At 58.6% G+C, this 18,119-nt stretch overlaps 1 protein-coding gene across 4 annotated transcripts; it reads left to right on the top strand.

The window, feature by feature from the left end:
• The first annotated feature begins 2,829 nt into the window (after positions 1–2,829).
• VEGFA (vascular endothelial growth factor A) lies at positions 2,830–17,277 on the top strand. Of its 4 annotated transcripts, none has more exons than XM_004590401.2 (5): positions 2,830–3,038; positions 6,064–6,115; positions 8,814–9,010; positions 9,806–9,882; positions 10,175–10,208. In XM_004590401.2, exons 1-5 carry the CDS (start codon positions 2,973–2,975, stop codon positions 10,206–10,208), a joined length of 426 nt encoding a protein of 141 aa, XP_004590458.2. In that variant the 5' UTR covers positions 2,830–2,972. The 4 variants fall into 4 exon arrangements, with proteins under 4 accessions (XP_004590458.2, XP_058518455.1, XP_058518461.1 ...); XM_058662472.1 differs by lacking the exons at positions 2,830–3,038; positions 6,064–6,115; positions 8,814–9,010 and adding exons at positions 11,816–11,887; positions 12,983–13,114; positions 15,223–17,277 and having other exon boundaries at positions 9,603–9,882; positions 10,175–10,204; XM_058662478.1 differs by lacking the exons at positions 2,830–3,038; positions 6,064–6,115; positions 8,814–9,010 and adding exons at positions 12,983–13,114; positions 15,223–17,277 and having other exon boundaries at positions 9,603–9,882; positions 10,175–10,204.
• Positions 17,278–18,119: the final 842 nt, after the last annotated feature.

The raw sequence follows: 18,119 nt of genomic DNA, 5'->3' as shown, positions 1-18,119 counted from the left end.
AGAATTAGGGTAGCAAAGTAAACTAGTCCCCTCCTTCATCAAACCACAGTACTGTGTGCAGAGGAAGGGGAGAAGGGGCTGGTTGGGTCGTTTTGGACAACTGGGGATGAAGTGGCTGCATTGGCAGCTCTGCTCCCATTCCCAGTCCTTCCAGCCTCCGGAGAGGCTCCAGCAGTCCCAGACCAGGCCCTGGCAGGGGGAGCTGGGTAGGTAAGTGGGTAAGAAGACGACCCCGACCCTCTTTTGCTACAGGGCTACAGGTAACACAACCCCCAGCCCTCTGTTCCCTGGGGGATCCCAGGAGCTGCTGGGCCAAAGCCCAACCAGGACTTTTCCCAGGCTGGTGCTATATGCAAGAGTGGGGTGGGGGTGGGGGGCTTGGGGGGCACCCCAGAAGGCATGAGAAAGTGGGGAAGCTAGAGGAGAAAGGGGCTCTGCATGAAAGGAAGGAATAGGAAAAAAGATTCGGGAGAGGCTTTTAGCCCACCGCACTAGCCAAGGCATCAGGAGGGTGCAGGTGGCTGGCTGGGGAGTTCCCTCCCTTAGTGGGGCGGGGGGGAGGGGGTCTCTGCTCAGAAGAGGAGCATGAGCTGGGCTGACAGAAGTTTTGGCCCCCAGCCTGATGGGAGCTTGGGGCAACTGGCCTACAGCCGTCGTTGGTGCTAGAGGGATTTGAGTCATCGCTGAAGTCTTTGCCTCCATCCGCCCCCATCAGCCCCCTGGCCTCGGTTCCCTGGCAACATCTGGGTGGGGGGGTGCAGCAGGAAAAAGAGCCTCTGTCTGCCCAGCTGCCTCTCCCGCGGGTTCTGCCAGACTCCATGGTGCATACGTGGGCTCCGACAGGTCCTCTTCCCCCTGGGTCAATGACTAACCCCGGAGCCCTACACTTCCCGTCCTCAGCTCCAGAAACTCGGTGCCAAATTCTTCTCGCCTTGGAAGAGGGAGGGTGAGAAGCCTCCCTGGATGCTTCCCAAAGGACCCCAATTACCCCAGGCCTGACAGCTGCCAGATAAGGACTCCAGATGGGTACACTGGCCCCTCGGTGCAGCGGCCTGCAACTGCTCGACCCACGAGACTGGTTCAGTTCCAAGCATGCAACCGTTTGGGTCGTCAGACATGGACCGGTGTGGGTGATGGGGTGGGGGCACTCGGGAATCTTCCACCTACCCTTCTTCCTCAAGCCCCATTCGTTCCCCCGCCAGAACTGGTGGGGTGTACAGACGGTAGTCACTAGGGGGCGCTCGGCCACCACAGGGAGCTCGTGAACTTGGGCAAGCCGAGTCTGCGTGAGTGAGGACTCGTGTGTCAACGTGTGTGTATGTGTGTGTGTGTGTGTGTGTGTCCATATAGGGAATGAGGGTGTTCCGGGGGAGGAGGGGGGAGGATAAGGCCAGGGGTCACCCCAGGATCCTAGCAGCTCCAGGCCCCTTTCCCCCACCGGTCCCCGCCGGGCTCCCCGCCGCCCTGCTCTCGCCGGTATTCCCAGCAAACCGGGACGAGCCCGCGGCCCTGTCCGCACATAACCTCACTTTCCCGTTCCCGCCCCTCGGCACCCACGGGCGTGCGTGTCTCTGGGCAGAGTTTCGGGGCGCTGGAGGGGGGTGTCGCTGGGGGCTGTGCGCCCTGGTGGTGGTGGCGGTTTGGGGGGATGGTTGACGGGAATAGGGGAGGGTGTGTGTGTGTGTGGGTGGGTGGGGTCCTGCTTTCCCTTCGCGGTGCCGGGGTTGGGGTCCAGGCTGAAGCTTGGGTGTCCCCGGGGGAAGGCAGGAGGCGCACCGGCTCGCCGAGGGCCCGCCTCCCCCGGGCATGTCTCCGCCCCGCGGAGGGCGGAGCAAGGCCTATTTTCTAGTCGCCTGGGAGCGGTGAGGAGCGCACAGGCTTGGGGCAGCCGGACTGCGTGGAGGCCGCGGCGCAGGGCAGCGGAGCCGGCGGCAGCGGCGACGGCGCTCGGTCGGGAGGCGCAGCGGCAAGGCACACGGTCCCCCGGACTCGGCGGCCAGGGCCCCCGCCCCTCGCGCTGGATTTCGCTACTCATCGATCCGGGCCTTAGTTCCCTCGTTTTTTCTTAAACATTTGAAAAAAAAAAACTGAATTGCTTTACCCCCCTTTTAAATTAACATTTTTTTTTTTTTTGCTTCCCATTGCCCGCTTGCAACTGGGGCCGACCGTGTGGGAAGCTTGCTTTGGGACTGGCCCCGAATCACTTCGGATTTTTTTTTTTTTTTTTTTGGAAACCCTCAGAGAAGGAACGAGGTGGCGAGAGCTCGGCAGAGAAGTCGAGGAGGAGAGACGGGGTCGGAGCGCGCGCGCCAGGCGGGCGAGAGGCGAAGAGGGACTGGGGCAAAGTGAGTGACCTGTTTTTGGGGGGTGACCGCCGGAGCGCGGCGCCAGGCCTTCCCCCACCTCGGGACCCCGAGCCGGACCAGTCGAGCTGACGGACAGACACCACCCCCAGCCCCAGCGCCCACCTCCTCCCGGACCAGCGGCCGACGGCGGACGCGGCGGCGAGCGGCGGGCAGCAGCCGGAGCCCGCGCCCGGAGGAGGCGGGGTGGAGGGGATCGGGGCTCGCGGCATTGCTCTGAAACTTTTCGTCCAACTTCTGGGCTGTTCTCGCTCCGGAGGAGCCGTGGTCCGCACCGGGGGAGCCGAGCCGAGCGGAGCCGGGAGAAGTGCTAGCGCGGGCCGGGAGGAGCCGCCGCCACCGGAGGAGGAGGGGGAGGAGGAAGGAGAGAAGGAAGAGGAGAGGGGGCCGCGGTGGCGACTCGGCACTCAGGAGCCGGGCTCATGGACGGGTGAGGCGGCCGTGTGTGCAGACAGTGCTCCAGCCGCGCGCGCGCCCCAGGCCCTGGCCCGGGCCTCGGCTCCGGCAGCAAGAGGAGCCCGCCGAGGCGCGGAGGAGAGCGGGCCGTCCCGCAGCCCGAGCCGGAGAGGGAGCGCCAGCCGCGCCAGCCCCGGCCGGGCCTCCGAAACCATGAACTTTCTGCTCTCTTGGGTGCATTGGAGCCTTGCCTTGCTGCTCTACCTCCACCATGCCAAGGTAAGCTGCCGTGCCTGCCTGGGCGCCGCGGGGCCGCTGCGAGCGCCTCTCCCGGCTGGGGACGTGCGTGCGTGCGAGCGAGCGAGCGAGCGCGCTCGTGGGGGGCCTTGGTGCCCCCCACGCGGGTCCGTGGGCACCGGCGCGCGGCATCCCCCCTCGGCCGACGTACGTGGAGGGGGGAGGGGGCGCGCGCTAGGTGGGAGGGCACCGGGGTAGCCTCGCCGCCCACGCGGGCCCTGCCCACCCACCAGAGTCGCCGCCGCACGTACGATCTGGGCCGAGCAAGCCGAGGGCGGGAGTCGGAGGAGGAGGCCGAGGGGGCTGGGCTTGCCCTGCCGCTGGCGGCGGCTGAAGTTTGCTCCCGGCTGCTGGTCTCCGACGAACTGGAAGTCCGGGAGGCGGGGGCGGGAGCCGGCGCTCTGCAGCGGGCAGGGGGTTGTTCGGACCTTGGACCGGGGAGGGCAGGGAGCGTGGAGGGAGCAGGGCGCAGGCGAGAGAGGGGGCTTTGCTGTCAGCACCACTCGGTGTCTTCGGCCCTCGTCTCGAGTTGGGGAAAAGTTTTCGGGTGGATTTGCTGTAGGGACCCTCCCCCGCACCCCACCTCCCAGCCGGCCACCTGCGCCGCGCCATCCCCCGCCCGTCCCCGCTCGCGTCCCGCTCCATGCCCGCCCTCCCCCGCCCGGCCGGGCGCGCGCGGCGCGGAGCCGATTACATCAGCCCGGGCCTGGCCGGCCTCGTGTTCCCGGAGCCGCGGCTGCCGGAGCTGGGAGCCCGGGGCAGCGAGCGGCGCCCCTCCCCCCTGCCGGCCCTCCGGGAGGGGAAGGTGACCTCTCAAGGTAGCCACAGTCCTGGGACCATCCACACCCCTGCCCGCCGCCCCCAGCCCCCTGTCCCTGCCGTGCGTTCTCGGACGCCCCTTCCCCCTCTCCCCATTTCCTCTCCCGGGTGGAGAAGTCCCTGCCATCCGTTTAGATTGTGTTCCTCTCTGCAGCGAACACCCGTCCGACCTCTGTGGGCTGCCCCATTCGGGGCAGGGATAGGCGATGTCCAGAAGTCGGGGTTGCGGGAGCCACTGGGGTGCTTTGTCCACACTAAGAAAGTCCCCAGCCGGTGACAGTGTGCCTCTTAAGCCCTTCCCGGGAGGTTCCGAGGGAGCCATGATTTTAGCTTTTTTGGGGGGGGGGCTCAGGGAGGTCTTAGAGAGTGTGTTCACCCCACTTTACCCTTTTTGGAAAACGGTCTGGAATCAGCTGTGCCATGGGCGGCATAGGAACAGCCCTTCCAGAACCCTGGGAGGCAGCTCTCCAGCCAGCCAGCCCTTGCACACACACACACACACACACACACACACTCACACCCAGTGTCCTGGCCAAACAGGGTGTTGGAGCAGGTGGTTTTTTGGAACTCCAGACTCACCCACCCGACTTGTCTCCCAAGGCTGCCCTAGGGGTCCTTTTCTTATCCTGCTTAAACCTCTCTTCAGTCACAGGGGCCCCCTGAAAGGGAGGAGGCAGAAGGAAGGAAATGGGCAGGGGTCCCCTCCACCACCCAGAGTTCCTCAGAGCCTGGCACAAAGACCTTGGCTCCCAGCCTCCAAGTATGGAGGAAGGGAGGAGTGGCTGCCCAGCCACTGTGTGACCTTCAGCGGCCCCCAGAGAAGGGCACCTGGCCCCTCCCTGCCTAGAACTGCCCCTCTGGTGCCCCCTGGCCTTGGAGGGAGCAGGAAGTTTCTGTCCCCATTCCTGGTGGGGCTTGGAAGTAGCTGAGGGCAGAGGGAGAAGGTTGGCAGGGGAAACCCTGTGGGGGAAGAGTGGGTTGTGGGGACCTGTTGAGGTGCTGAGGAGCGGAGCTCAGGGTTGCCTGAGGAGGAGACCACCATGGGAGGCTCTCTAGCTGGGGGGACCCCAGTGAGGTGCATTGGGGGTATGGGCACCCCTCTTTAGGAGGGGGAGGCATCCAGAGGAGACCCCAAGTTGCAGCTGAGGACCCCTCAGCCCCAGGAGCAGGTGGGATGGGGAGTTGCTGTGAACTAGAGACTGTCAGGAAGGACTGGGGTGGATGGGGGCAGCCTCTGCCCACTGGGTCCACATGGCTGTGCTTGTTGACCTTCACAGCTTCTGGGGTGGGGTGGGGGTAGGGAGGGCTGGGGGAGTCACTCAGGGGGGCCCCCTAGGGGCTGGGCAGTGCCAAGGCATCCATCTAAAAACTTCCCACCGGTTGTGGTTGAGGAAGGTGCCCAGGTGTCAGGGTACTTTAGGACGCCCCCCCTTTAACTGCCCCCCCCAGGGTGGGATGAAGAAACGAGGGCACAAGGTGGGAATAGGGACTGGAGAGGCTCCGGGAGGATGTTCAGGCTCTGGGGAGCCTGGTGCAGGGAGGTTGGCAGGACCCTCCCCCTTACAGGTTTTCACCTTCTGTACAACCTGTAGGCGTGCTGAGGAGTCCCGAGGGCTGCAGGAGTTGGCTTGGGGAAGGGAGGTTGGTGCCCTTCGGTCCTCTGCACCCCCCTCCCGCCTGCTCCAACCCCAGCTTACCCTGGTATTTGTCATGTCAGCAGGAGAAGGTCACCACGTTGTTTTTCTCGCCCCCAGTCCTTCCTTCCTGCCCAGTCCAAATTTGTCCTCCTGTTTGACCTTAACACTCACCCATGGCTTCAGACTGGGGAATCCCTTAGGACAAGGAGGAGGGTGGGAAGGGGCAGTAGGAGCAAGGACAGGGTAAATGTGGGAGGGGGCTGGGCCCTGGCCAGGACCCAGCCTGGTGTGCTCCTGTGCTTTGAGTTCCCTACCCTCACCCCCACCCCAACCCCAACATCTGGTCCTCTTGGGTCTTTCTTGGAGTGCAATTTGAAATTGGCTATGGGGGTGAGCATGCACTGTGCCTTGGAGGACCCCTGGTGGGACGCCCTTTGCACTCAGAAGCCAGAGGCTGTGGACCAGGAGGGAGGAGGGGCCGGATGATTTTTTTGGGGGGACGGTTTGCTCCCCAGTCCCTGCCAATGCATCGTTCTTTGTTCTGTCCTCAGTGGTCCCAGGCTGCACCCATGGCAGAAGAAGGAGACCACAAGCCCCATGAAGGTGAGTTTCCCTGGCTCTGGCATGAGTCTCTGCACCCCCTCAGGGCATGGCTGGGCAGGCCCAGCTCTTTCTCTGTAGACCTGAACGGGGAGGGGAAAGGGCACGGGATATCAGGGGATGAAGAAAGAGAGAGGGTGAAGGGAGTGGGCATCGTGGTTAACCCTTTGGCTGCTTGAGGCGTCAGGCCAGGACTTGTCTCCTCCTTCTGCTCTTTCTGGTTGGATTTTTTCCGGAGGAGACGTGAGTGCAAGCCAGGGAGATGTCCAGCATTCCCAGATGTTGTAGGAAGCGTCACTTGCCCGCTCGTTATTCTTCCCTCCGCCCCGGGAAGGATGGGTGTTTCACGTCCCACCTGGGGATTGTCACCCTTCTCCTGGGAGGTGTTGAACTGTAGATGCATAGGGTGGTGGAATCACCCCTCCAGTTCCCCCACTGTGCCATCGTGCCCCAACCCCGGGATGCATTCCTTCGGATTGGAGAAAGCCCTGTGGGTTTGGGTGCCCTGAACTTCCCTCCTGGGCCAGCAGAGGGCTGGCGGCTGCTCCTGGGCGCCCCGCCCCCCTGCCCAACCCAAGCCTGCTTGCCTTTTGTTCCGCTGTGGTTTGGAGTACGGGAAACTCCCATTTCTCTAGGGACGCCCTGGCTCTCCCGACCACTGAGGGCAGCCTCTGCTCCAGCCCCATGCTACCCTCCCAGCTTTCCGTCCCTGAGGAGGCAAGGAGTTGGGGGATCTTCCTCCAAGCAGGTTTCCCTGATCCAAATCCAGCTGGGGCTAGGGCAGTGACCAGGGGTGGTGATGCCTGGCTGGCTGGTTTACCTCCTGCTTTCCTTCTCCAGGAGCCCTTTTCTTTGGCCCATGGCCTGGTTTCCTGGCCACTCCTCAGTCTCTGCCACAGACAGACCTCCCCCTGCACCCCGCCTTTCCCAGTGTGCCTGCCACCCAGCTTCTCAGCTTCCCAGTGGTCTCTGTGATCTGGGAGAGGCAGGACAAATGGTCTTTGTTTGCTGGAGAAAGGTTGTCTGTGATAAATAAGGAAAACCAGGATTTGGCGTATGTGTGTGTGTGTACACCTGCCTGTTCAAGACAGCCTTCTTCAGAGGCAGTGGCTGGGGCACCAAGGGTCCTGAGGAAGCTGCTTCTGTCCACTGAGGGAAGAGGGGGCAGAAGCTTTCTTAACTAAAGACTTACCAGCCCAGCACTTCCTGCCTTCGGCCTGGCCCCCAGCCGGGTTGCTTGGGTCATCTGTCTTAATCATGATGAAGGATCAGTTCTAAAAGTCTCTATTCATTATCTTCTTCAATGTAGCTTTGCCTTAAAAAGTGACTTTTCCAGACCTCTAGTGTCATTTACATTTTTCTTTGGGATGATCTTTTGCCTTAACTGTTTGCAGGTGGGGACAGACTCGGCCTGTGGTTGGGCCATGGGAAGTAGCAAATTCCTGCCCTGCCTGGCTTACTGTACTGCTCCATCTGTAATCACACCTGTGGCTTTGACCCCCTCTCTACCCCTCCCTCCCGTGGTCTCCCTAACCAGCCTGTTCCATTCATCCCTCTCCCTCCCTCCTTTTGGAGCACAGATCTTGGAGGGAGGGGAGAAGAGGGAGAATCAGTGGCCTTCTCTGATTGGGGGATTTGTCCTTAGGATATCTGTGGGCGGTGCCTGGGTGAGGGTCTAGACTTTCATGTTCCCCAGAACCAAGAAAAGGGCCACTTGTTCCTGATGCCGGAAACGGGACATGGAGCTCTGCATTTCCAGCTTGGGTTTGGCGTGATGTAGAGATCAGCCCAGTCTGCTGAGCTGGGGCCTGTGAGGGGCAGAGCTGGCCCAAGGTCACACTACGTCATGGTTGGTTGCCTTTCTTCCTGCCTGCACAGGGACGCTGACTTCAGGGACAGAGCTGTTGTGCAGTGACAGTGCAGGGTGGCGGGGAATGTGTGACAAGGAGTGGTGGGCTAGATGTCCGTGCTGCATTTGTGTATGCTCCATCCCTGTAGCCCAAAACTATCCACTTCATGCTCCAGTGCTCCCCTGGCTCCTGTGGGTGGGAAACTGTCTCTTCCCTGGTCTCTCTCCAGCTCAACGTCTAGAGGGGGCTCTGTGGCTGCCCGTGGCAGTGGTGCTTTTTTCCATGATGCAAACAGTTTGCCCTCTTGGGTGGGGTTATCAGAGGCAGGCAGGGCTGGTGCGGCTTGCCCGCCCACTGCCACCTGCTGATTCCAGGGGGGTGCAGCCCTGTGTGCTGGTGCCCACCACCGTTGCCTCAGCCTGTGACTTTGAGGAGAGGAGTGGGGGACTGGCAGGTGGCATGGTGCCTCCAGAAGTTTGTCCTGTGTTTCTGTGTGACGTAGGCTTGGCAAGGCTTGAAGCTGGTTCTGGCTGTGTAGTCACGAGCAATGTGGCCTTGGGGTGTGTCTCTGAGCCTCACACTCCCCATATGTAAGCCGGGCTCCTGATAGGACATCAGAGGGCAGCGTGGGGAGCATTGTGGGAGATGATAGCTCTGGTTGTATTAAGCTGTGCTGCTACTGTGTTTGGAGCAGTTGTATTGGCATGACAGCTTTGTAAGGAGGTAGAGACAGGTGTCCTGCAACTTCATGGTTAGGGAAGCTCTGAGGAGTGGCCTTCTGGAGCCAGGTGAAGATGTGGCCACCCTGGGTGTCATCGGCCGTGCTCATCCGTCTCCCTCCTCCGATGCAGTGGTGAAGTTCATGGATGTCTACCGGCGCAGCTACTGCCGTCCAATCGAGACCTTGGTGGACATCTTCCAGGAGTACCCTGACGAGATCGAGTACATCTTCAAGCCATCCTGTGTGCCCCTGATGCGGTGTGCAGGCTGCTGCAACGATGAAAGCCTGGAGTGTGTGCCCACTGAAGAGTTCAACATCACCATGCAGGTGGGTACCTGTGGGGGGTGGGGGGTGGGGGCAGCGCCAGAGTGGTCCTGACCCCATCCTGGGAGCACAGAGGAGGAGGAGCTGCCCAGGAGGCAGGGAGAGGAAGCATGTACTGGCTGGAGGACTTGCTTCCCTTAGGAATGGAAGATGCCTGCATTTTTCAGCCTAGGTTCCCAGAAAGTCCCCTAACACCCCGACCTTTGTCCCCCACCCACCGCCATCCCAGGCTTCAGGAAGTGGCTGATGCCTCTTCTCTTCCTCCTGGGGAGAGCAGCCCATGGGACCACTTGTCTTGAGGACCCTGTGTGGGAAGTGGGTGGGCCTGCACTTCATAGAACAAGTTGATAAATCCAGTCTCTGCATCATAGTGCTGCCTGCTGGTGGAGGGGCATTTCTCCTCCCAGACAGTGGTGGGGTGATGTGGGCGGGGGCACTCTGAGACCCAGGGAAGGAGTGGCTTCTGGGGTCTTGGGGAGGCTTATGGGGGCGAAAGGAGGGGAGGGTGTGGGAAGTGGTGAGAATCTAGGACCTGAATTCCCAGCCTGGCCAGCCCTTGCAGCCACACCTGCCTCCCAGGAAGCAGGGGACTCCTGGAGCCAGCGGGGTTGGGGGGAGTTGGGGGCGGGCCTGAGGATGCTTTTTCCTCTTAGAGCCCTTGGTCCCCCTCCGTCTCCACCACCCATCCCTGCTGTGTCGAACCCTTGGGTGCCGAGTGGCAGGAGCCCCTGGGTGGGGTGTCCCATTTGGGTCTGGCTGGCTGGGTCACTGATTGTTGTGTGTACTTCCTTCCCCCAGATCATGCGGATCAAACCTCACCAGGGCCAGCACATAGGAGAGATGAGCTTCCTACAGCACAACAAATGTGAATGCAGGTGAGCGTGGATTTGGGGATGCCTTGGGCCTAGCATATGTCTACAGGGCGCCTGGTCTGCCCACTCTGGGCTTGAGAGTGTTGTTAGTCCCATGTCTGTTTTCCATCTGTGTGATCCTGGACATTTTCTTTTAGTGTGCCTCAGTTTCCACATCTGTGTCATGGGTATACCGATAGTATTTACCTTGTAGTATTGTTGTAAGGATTAAGGGGGTTATCATACTGTGATGAGATTAAAACAAATGTGATGTCTCACTCTTGTATTTTGTTTTCTCTCTCTCTTCCCATTGCAGACCAAAGAAAGATAGAGCAAGACAAGAAAAGTAAGTGACCATGACTTCAGCACTTCTTCCATTCCTTGGCCGGAAGTCTTGGTTTAGGGCACTCGGCTGCCTCTGTCCGGGGCTCTGGTGGCCTCCCTGGGGTCTTGTGAGGGGCTTGAGGTGGCCGTGGTGGGATGGAGCCAGACCTGGATAGTGGCTCCAGGGTTGGTGAGAAGACCACCCTCCTGGAGCTGGCGTGGCCCCTGGAGGAGAAGATGCCATTTGGATCCCTGGATTATTTCCTGGCTAGGATGTACTGCTGGGGAGGGGGCCTAGGACCCCCTCTGGTTTGCTGTGGGCCCCCTTAGCAGGAGGAGAGGGAGTGGGGAGGCAGAGCGGCCCAACCTCTTTGTGTGGTCAAGGGAAACAGTCCGCTGTGGCATTGCACTTGGATCCTTGGCCAGCTGGAGGGGTTTCTTGGTGCTTGCCCTCTGGCAGGAGAGGGACTGGGGTGCACATGCAGCTAGCCAGCTGCCTTGACTGGGGAGAGGGAGTGGACGCTGGGCCTTTTCTGAGGCTCCCAATGTGAAGGCTCAGGGATAGTGGGTGAGCCTTCCAGGTGGGGCAGGCAGCTGACAGGTCAAGATGGGGCAAGCCTGCAACAAGGAGAGACTGAGAGAGAGAGAGCGCCTATGCCTTGTTCCTCCCCAACTCTTCCCTTCCTGTCTGCCCCTTGGTGTTCGGTGCACACTGAATTCCCCTAGGTGGCATGCCTTACCTCTTCCTCCCTAAGCGCCCAGCTTCCAGGATTGCTGTGACTAGCTGAATAATGGTGTGGGGCATGAACTCGGAGCAGCAGGGAGAGAGAGGAGCGAGCAAGGGGGCACACTCCTGTGCAGACACACATGCATACACAGAGACACATGCTGACCTTCCAGGACTTTCTCCCCAGGGAGAGCCAACTGTAGACTTGCCCTCTCCTGGGTCCCTTCTCCCCACTTCTCTGCCCCCTTCACCGCACCCCTCCACTCCTCCACCCCCCTCTGTACCCCAGACAGGCATTCTGAGATGTGTTCTCTGGAGTCTGGCAGGCAAGGGAAATGCTGCTTACCTCAAGAAGGGACAGCCTGCCCTCTGTGCCCATTCCCCAAGCACCCGCCTTGCCCACGGGGAGAATCGGGGGTTCGCCTGGGCTTGGAATAGGCTGAGATAGTGGGCTGGCAGGCTCTGACATGCTGCGGGGAGTGTGACCTGCCAGGTGCTACCCAGGCACTTCCTTCCACCCTGGAGCTTCCAGGACATTCAGCTTGCCCCCTCCCCATCATCATTTCAGGTCTCTAACTCTCTCCCCAAGTCTGGCCTGTCTATTACAGGTCCCTTGTCTTTAGGGTCACACCTACACAAGGTTTCCAGGCAAAGAAAGAACCTGCCTCAGCTTTGGCCCCCTCTTAGAACCAGCAGCCTCCATGGAGGCCCAGGGGTCCCGAACCCTCTACGCAGGCTCTGTTTCCAACCAAAGCCTTGCCAGGGGATGGGTTTGCCACCACAGGGTGGCGAGAGCGAGGAGGAGGAGGAGCTGAAGAATACAGAGAACACCTGCCCCCACTGCCTCCTTGCTCTCCCCTTCCCCTTTGCTCGCCCTCTGTCTGTCTCTGTTTTTTTATTTTCCAGAAAATCAGTTCGAGGAAAGGGAAAGGGGCAAAAACGAAAGCGCAAGAAATCCCGGTATAAATCCTGGAGCGCGTACGTTGGTGCCCGCTGCTGTCTCATTGCCCGGACCCACCCCACCCCTCCCCTCCATCAGGCTTCCATCTGCGGTGCCCCATAACCTTGCCGCCTCCTACCCTGTGCATCTCCTGCCTCTCACCTCTCCCCTGCTTCCTGCCCCTTGCCCTCCATCATCTTCTCCGGCCTGTGTCTCTCTCTCACTCACTCCACTAATCGGCACCAACGGGCAGATTTGGTGGTGGTATTGCTGGCGGGGATTAGGGTGTGGTGGGTGGCCTGGGTGGGCCTGGAGGATCCAGGGAGGGGGCTCTGGCTTGGCTGGGCACCGACTTTTCTCTCACCCACTAGGCGTTGGTGGTGGGCCCTTGTTGGCACGGGTGCCGGGCACTGGCGCCCACTCACCCAAATGGTTCCCGCTACTCTGGGCTTTTGCCCTTGTTCAGAACCTGGGGATTGTGGGAGGGCAGGTGTGGCCTGGGGAAGGGGCAGAAGATGGAAGGAAGCTTGTTGTTGGGGCAGGTACTATGTGCAGACTCCCTCTTTTGGGGGAAGTTCCTTGACTCCCTGTGAACTTGGGGTCTCTGTAGGGGAAACCCCCATTCCAGTCCAACCCATGTTACTCATAGAAGCCTTCCAGTGGGGCAGCTGCATCCTGTGGGTTGGGGTTGTCCTGGGCCCCATGGATACTGCCTTGGGCCTTGGCCTCATCTCAGACACTACATTTGTTCATCATTGGTGGAGGGGCCTGGCAGGGGGGCGTTGGGTTCCTGTTTCCTCTTCTCCCCCACTGTTGTCATCCCAAGCAGGTGTAGAGTCCAAGTGTGCTCTGTTGGGGTCTGGGTCTCCATTATGACCGCCCTTCTGCACTCTCTGCCCACCCGTGCCCTTCTCTGCCTGTGGGCAGGCCTCTAAGCCGGTGCTGCCTCTCTGCGTCGCTCTCTGTCTTCTGCTGTAGTGCTGGGGTCCTTCCTGGTGGGTGCGTGAAGGGTCAGGGGTCGGAGAGCTGGGTGGGGACGCCGCCGTGGCCGTGTCAGGGGTGTTGCATGGTGTATTTTTCTCTCTCTCTGCTGATGCTCTAGCTTAGATGTCTTTCCTTTTGCCTTTTTGCAGTCCCTGTGGGCCTTGCTCAGAGCGGAGAAAGCATTTGTTTGTACAAGATCCACAGACGTGTAAATGTTCCTGCAAAAACACAGACTCGCGTTGCAAGGCGAGGCAGCTTGAGTTAAACGAACGTACTTGCAGGTTGGTTCTCAGAGGGCAAGAACAGTGAGAGAGAGGGGCATCACCCAGAGATGGGGAGAGAGGGAGAGACAGAGAGAAAGAGAGAGAGAGAGCGCGCGAGAGCAAGCTTGAGGAGGGCCAGCTGCTTGCTCGGCTTCTAGCTGCCTGCCTGGTGACTGCTGCCTTCTCTGCTTGCGACGTCCCTGTGCTGGCTGCCTGGGGCGTTGTCCAGCCTGGTGTGGCTTCATGTAGTGATGTGTTGTGTCCCGTGGTAGCTGTCAGTCCTGGTGTTGTCACCCCCGCTTGCGGTGCCTGGCTTGAGGAGCACCAAGCCTTCCTTGTGTAGGGACAGGCTGTTAAACGTGTACATGGTCTCCCCCAGGGCCTGGCCTCCACCCTGTACAGCTGGGTTTCTTAGCCTCTTGGGGCTGCCCTTGGTGACAGTGACTGCGTCTCTGCTCCCCCCTCCATCCTCTCTAGACTGGAGCTTCTGCAGATGGGGCCGTGCTGCCCTTAGTCTAGGGCTCTCCAAGGGTCAGGGCCCTGGGTATTAGGGTAAGGTGGGTCATATCTTCCCACCCATTGGGAAGGCCCTGACATTCCTTCAGTGTTCCAGCCAGGTGCGGTAACAGCCCCAGGGCACGTGGAAGTGGGAAGCTATGCCCCTCACTCCACATGGTAGATATTGACCACTGTCTTACACTGGGCCCTGGGTCTTGTACTTTTGGGTCCCCCAACCTGGAAATCTGCTGCACCTGTACCCCTTGTCTGTGATGGGGAGCATGGCAGTGTCAGGAGACCCGAGATAATTCTTGACTAAGCCCCAGGAACTTATCCAGTGCACAGGGTCATGGTGGATGGGAGGAGGCTGGCAGTGCATTGATCCACACCTGGTGCTCCTTGTCCCAGCCTGGACTCAGCTGCTGGGAGGGAGGCCGGGCCAACAGCATTCAGCGGACCGGAGGCTGCATGGGGACATCCCTAGCTAGTCCAGAGGGTCCTTAGCCACTCTTAGAAAATGTGTGTCCCCCTACACCTTGTCTCCCCCCTCCCTGGCCCTATCAATGCTTTTGTGGCTGTGGGTGCTCCCAGGGGTGGGATGGGGGCAGTAGACTGGGCTTCCGTCTGTCTTGGTGTTGTGTGCAGACAGTATGTGTCTGTGCTGGGGGTGGGAGCTGGATGAGAGGGGGTAGTGGATGGGAGGCAGATGCAGGCCTCCAGGGCCTTCTCCCGCCCCCACATGTTGGGGCTGCATCTCTTGAGAGCTTCACTTCCCATGACTGGGTGCCTCCAAGGCTGGAGGTGGAGCGCAGATGGCCCCCTGCCTTCCCCTCTCGGGGTCTCTGCTGGCCTCCTTGCCAGGTCCTCCTGGGGCCCAGGGTGATGGTTCTGCAGCCCCACCCACCCTTGTCCCCCGACCAGCCGCTTTTTTTTTTAAAAAAGATTTATTTTTATTGCAAAGTCAGATATACAGAGAGAGGAGGAAAGACAGAGAGGAAGATCTTCTGTCCGATGATTCACTCCCCAAGTGAGCCGCAACGGGCCAGTGCGCGCCGATCCAATGCCGGGAACCAGGAACCTCTTCCAGGTCTCCCTCGCTGGTGCAGTGTCCCAATGCATTGGGCCGTCCTCGACTGCTTTCCCAGGCCACAAGCAGAGAGCTGGATGGGAAGTGGAGCTGCCGGGATTAGAACCGGTGCCGATATGGGATCCCGGGGTGTTCAAGGCGAGGACTTTAGCCACTAGGCCACGGCGTGGGGCCCAACCAGCTGCTTTTACAAATGGGGCTGAAGAAGCCACCTTCTGCTAGGACCTCACCCTGCCCAGTAGCTGTTGGCTCTTCCCTTGTGAGTGAGGACCATCCTTGGATCCTTGTTAATTTGTTGCTTTGTGAAGCGTTCTGTGTTTTGCATCCCGCACATCACAGGCTGTAGCAGGGCGGCGTGGGAACCCCTGCAGCTGGCTCCTGCTTGGACGGGGCTCCCTGTTTCTGTCTTAGGACTGTGCCTTCCCTGCTGTCTTGCTCTTACAGGGACCTGGGCAAGCGAGGGGGCTGCTTCCAGGATCAGGGCAGCTGCCTGCCTCGTGGCCCTCACCCTCACCCTTCCCTGTGTCTCCATTTCCCACAGATGTGACAAGCCAAGGCGGTGAGTCGGGCTGGAGGAAGGGGGCCTCCCTCAGGGTTTCGGGAACCAGACCTCGCACTAGGACAAAACTGATCGCTCACTTGCGAGACAAACCACGCCGCTGCCGCCGCCGCCGCCGCTGCCACCACCTCCACCACCTCCACCACACCATCACCATCGACAGAATAATCCTTGATCCAGGAACCTGAAATGAAGGAAAGAGGAGGCTGTGCGAGCACTTTGGGGGCCGGAGTGCCAGACCCCGGCACAAGCATTCCCGGACAGGTGACCCAGCATGGTCCCTCTTGGAATTGGATTCGCCATTTTTGTGTTTCTTGCTGCTAAAATCACCAAGCTCCGAAGACTAGAGTTTTATTTCTGGGATTTCCCCGTAGACACGCCTACCCACATACATACGTTTATATATATATATAAATATATATATGTTATATATATATAAAAATAAATATATATATTTTATATATATATAAAATATATATATCCTTTTTTTTAAATTAACGTCGCTAATGTTATTGGTGTCTTCACTGGATGTATTTGACTGCTGTGGACGTGACCTGGGAGGAGAATGTCCCACCTGAATCCCAATAGGGAAGAGGGACGGGATGACAAGTTCTGGCTTGGTCCTTGGGTCGCTTGAGGAAGGCCAGGGTCCTCTCCCCTGTCCGGGAACATGCAGGGCCAGGCCACAAGGGCAAGGTTGGCCCTCAGCTGGGAGCGTTGACAAGCCTACCCTGGCTCCAGACCTTCGATTCCTGAGCCAGGTGGACAGATAAAGACAGATGAGAGGTGCAGGGACAAAGACGCTGGCTCCAACCAGGAGCTTGTAGGGGAGCCCCAGGACGTGGTTATGCTTTGGGGCTCCCTGTCAACATGTGTTGCATGGGCATCTTGCCTCCCAGGGGCACTGCCTGGAAGATTCAGGAACCCTGGGCCGCCTTCACCCTACTGTCACCTGCTTCTGAGTTGCTCAGGAGGCCACTGATGGGTGTCCCGGCGAAAGAAGAGTGAAGAAATAGCCCGGTGACAGCTCCTCCTCCTGGGACCGGCCCTCGTTCTCTCCTTGGCCCCCCTGCCATCCCCTCCCAGCCCCACTTCCTGGGGTGCAGCCCAGGAGGTCCTGATGCGCCCTTGACCCATGGAAACCACTAGTTCTGTCCCCTTCCCTGGAGACCTGGCTGTGTGTGTGTGAGTGGTTAACCCTCCTCTGTCGCCCCTACTTCACCCCACACTGTCCCCCAGTTTCTTCCCTTCCAGAGGCACAGAGAGACAGGGCTGGATCCACGAGCCCTCCATGGAGGCAGAGAAAGAGAAAGTGTTTTATATACGGTACTTATTTAATATCCCTTTTTAATTAGAAATTAAAACAGTTAATTTAATTAAAAGAGTAGGGTTTTTTTTCAGTATTCTTGGTTAATATTTAATTTCAACTATTTATGAGATGTATCTCTTGCTCTCTCTTGCTCTCTTATTTGTACTGGTTTTTGTGTATCCAATCCATGTGTCCAATCTTTCTCACTCCTTCTCCCTGATCGGTGACAGTCACTTGCTTGTCCTGAACAGATATTTAATTTTTGCTAACACTCAGCTCTGCCCTTCCTCCCCTCTTGTCCCAAGCCCCGGCTCCCCACCACACATTCCTTGGAAATTAGGTTTCAATATACATCTACATACTATATATATATTTGGCAACTTGTGTTTGTATGTATATATATATATATGTTTATGTATATATGTGATTCTGATAAAATAGACATTGCTATTCTGTTTTTTATATGTGAAACCGAAACAAGAAAAATAGAGAATTCTACATACTAAATCTCGCTCCTTTTTTAATTTTAATATTTGTTATCATTTATTTATTGGTGCTACTGTTTATCCGTAATAATTGTGGGGAAAAAAAGATATTAACATCACGTCTTTGTCTCTAGTGCAGTTTTTCGAGATATTCCGTAGTACATATTTATTTTTAAACAACAACAAAGAAATACAGATATATCTTAAAAAAAAAGCATTTTGTATTAAAGAATTTAATTCTGACTTCAAAGCTCCTGTTGGTTTTCTCCTTCTCCATTGAATCCTTGCTTCAGACCTGCTCCGTCCCCTTCCCCTCCTCCCTGGGGAAATAGGGCTTTTGAAAGTGATCCCCAGAGTGTAGGGTGACCTGCCTTGCTGTGTCAGGAGCCAGAGGCCTTGCATTCTGGCTGGGCCTGTCCTGGGGACAGCCTCTGCCTGGTCCCGATACAGGGACTGAAGACCCTGGCCAGTTGTCCCTCTGTGGACAGCTGCCCAGGAGATGGAAGGGGCTGTGTTTGGCTGTGGGGGCCATGTGGGCTGCGGGGGGCGGGGAGAGAGCAGCAGGTTCCTGCCATGCAAGATGGGTCTGGGGGTGAGATCTGGCTTCCTCTGTAAGGAACAAGCACTGCCCACAGGAATCCGTCCTCGGCCCTGGCTGCTGCAGCCCTGAAGCCACCTGCCTGGGTGTTCGGCATTGACCAATGGTGCTTCAGACCCACGTCCTCCAGTCAGCTCTGTGCAGGTGCAAGGTCAGGACCTAGAGACTAACCTAGAAGTCAGCTGATGGAAAAATGCTAAACGTGGTGGAGGAACTTGTCAGGTTGCCCCCTCCTCTCTCTCTCTCTCTTTTTAAGTTTTATTTATTTTTATTGCAAAGTCAGATATACAGAGAGGAGGAGAGACAGAGAGGAAGATCTTCCGTCTGATGATTCACTCCTCAAGCGATTGCAATGGCCAGTGCTGTGCCGATCTGAAGCCAGGAGCCAGGAACTTTGCTGCAGGGTCCCAAGGCTTTGGGCCATCCTCGATTGCTTTCCCAGGCCACAAGCAAGGAGCTGGATGGGAAGTGGAGCCACGGGGGTTAG

This window comes from Ochotona princeps, chromosome 1 (assembly GCF_030435755.1).
Source record: "Ochotona princeps isolate mOchPri1 chromosome 1, mOchPri1.hap1, whole genome shotgun sequence".
Classification (NCBI taxonomy): Eukaryota; Metazoa; Chordata; class Mammalia; order Lagomorpha; family Ochotonidae; genus Ochotona; species Ochotona princeps.
Note: the sequence above shows the minus strand (reverse complement) of the source record. Positions and strands in the feature narration are given on the sequence as shown.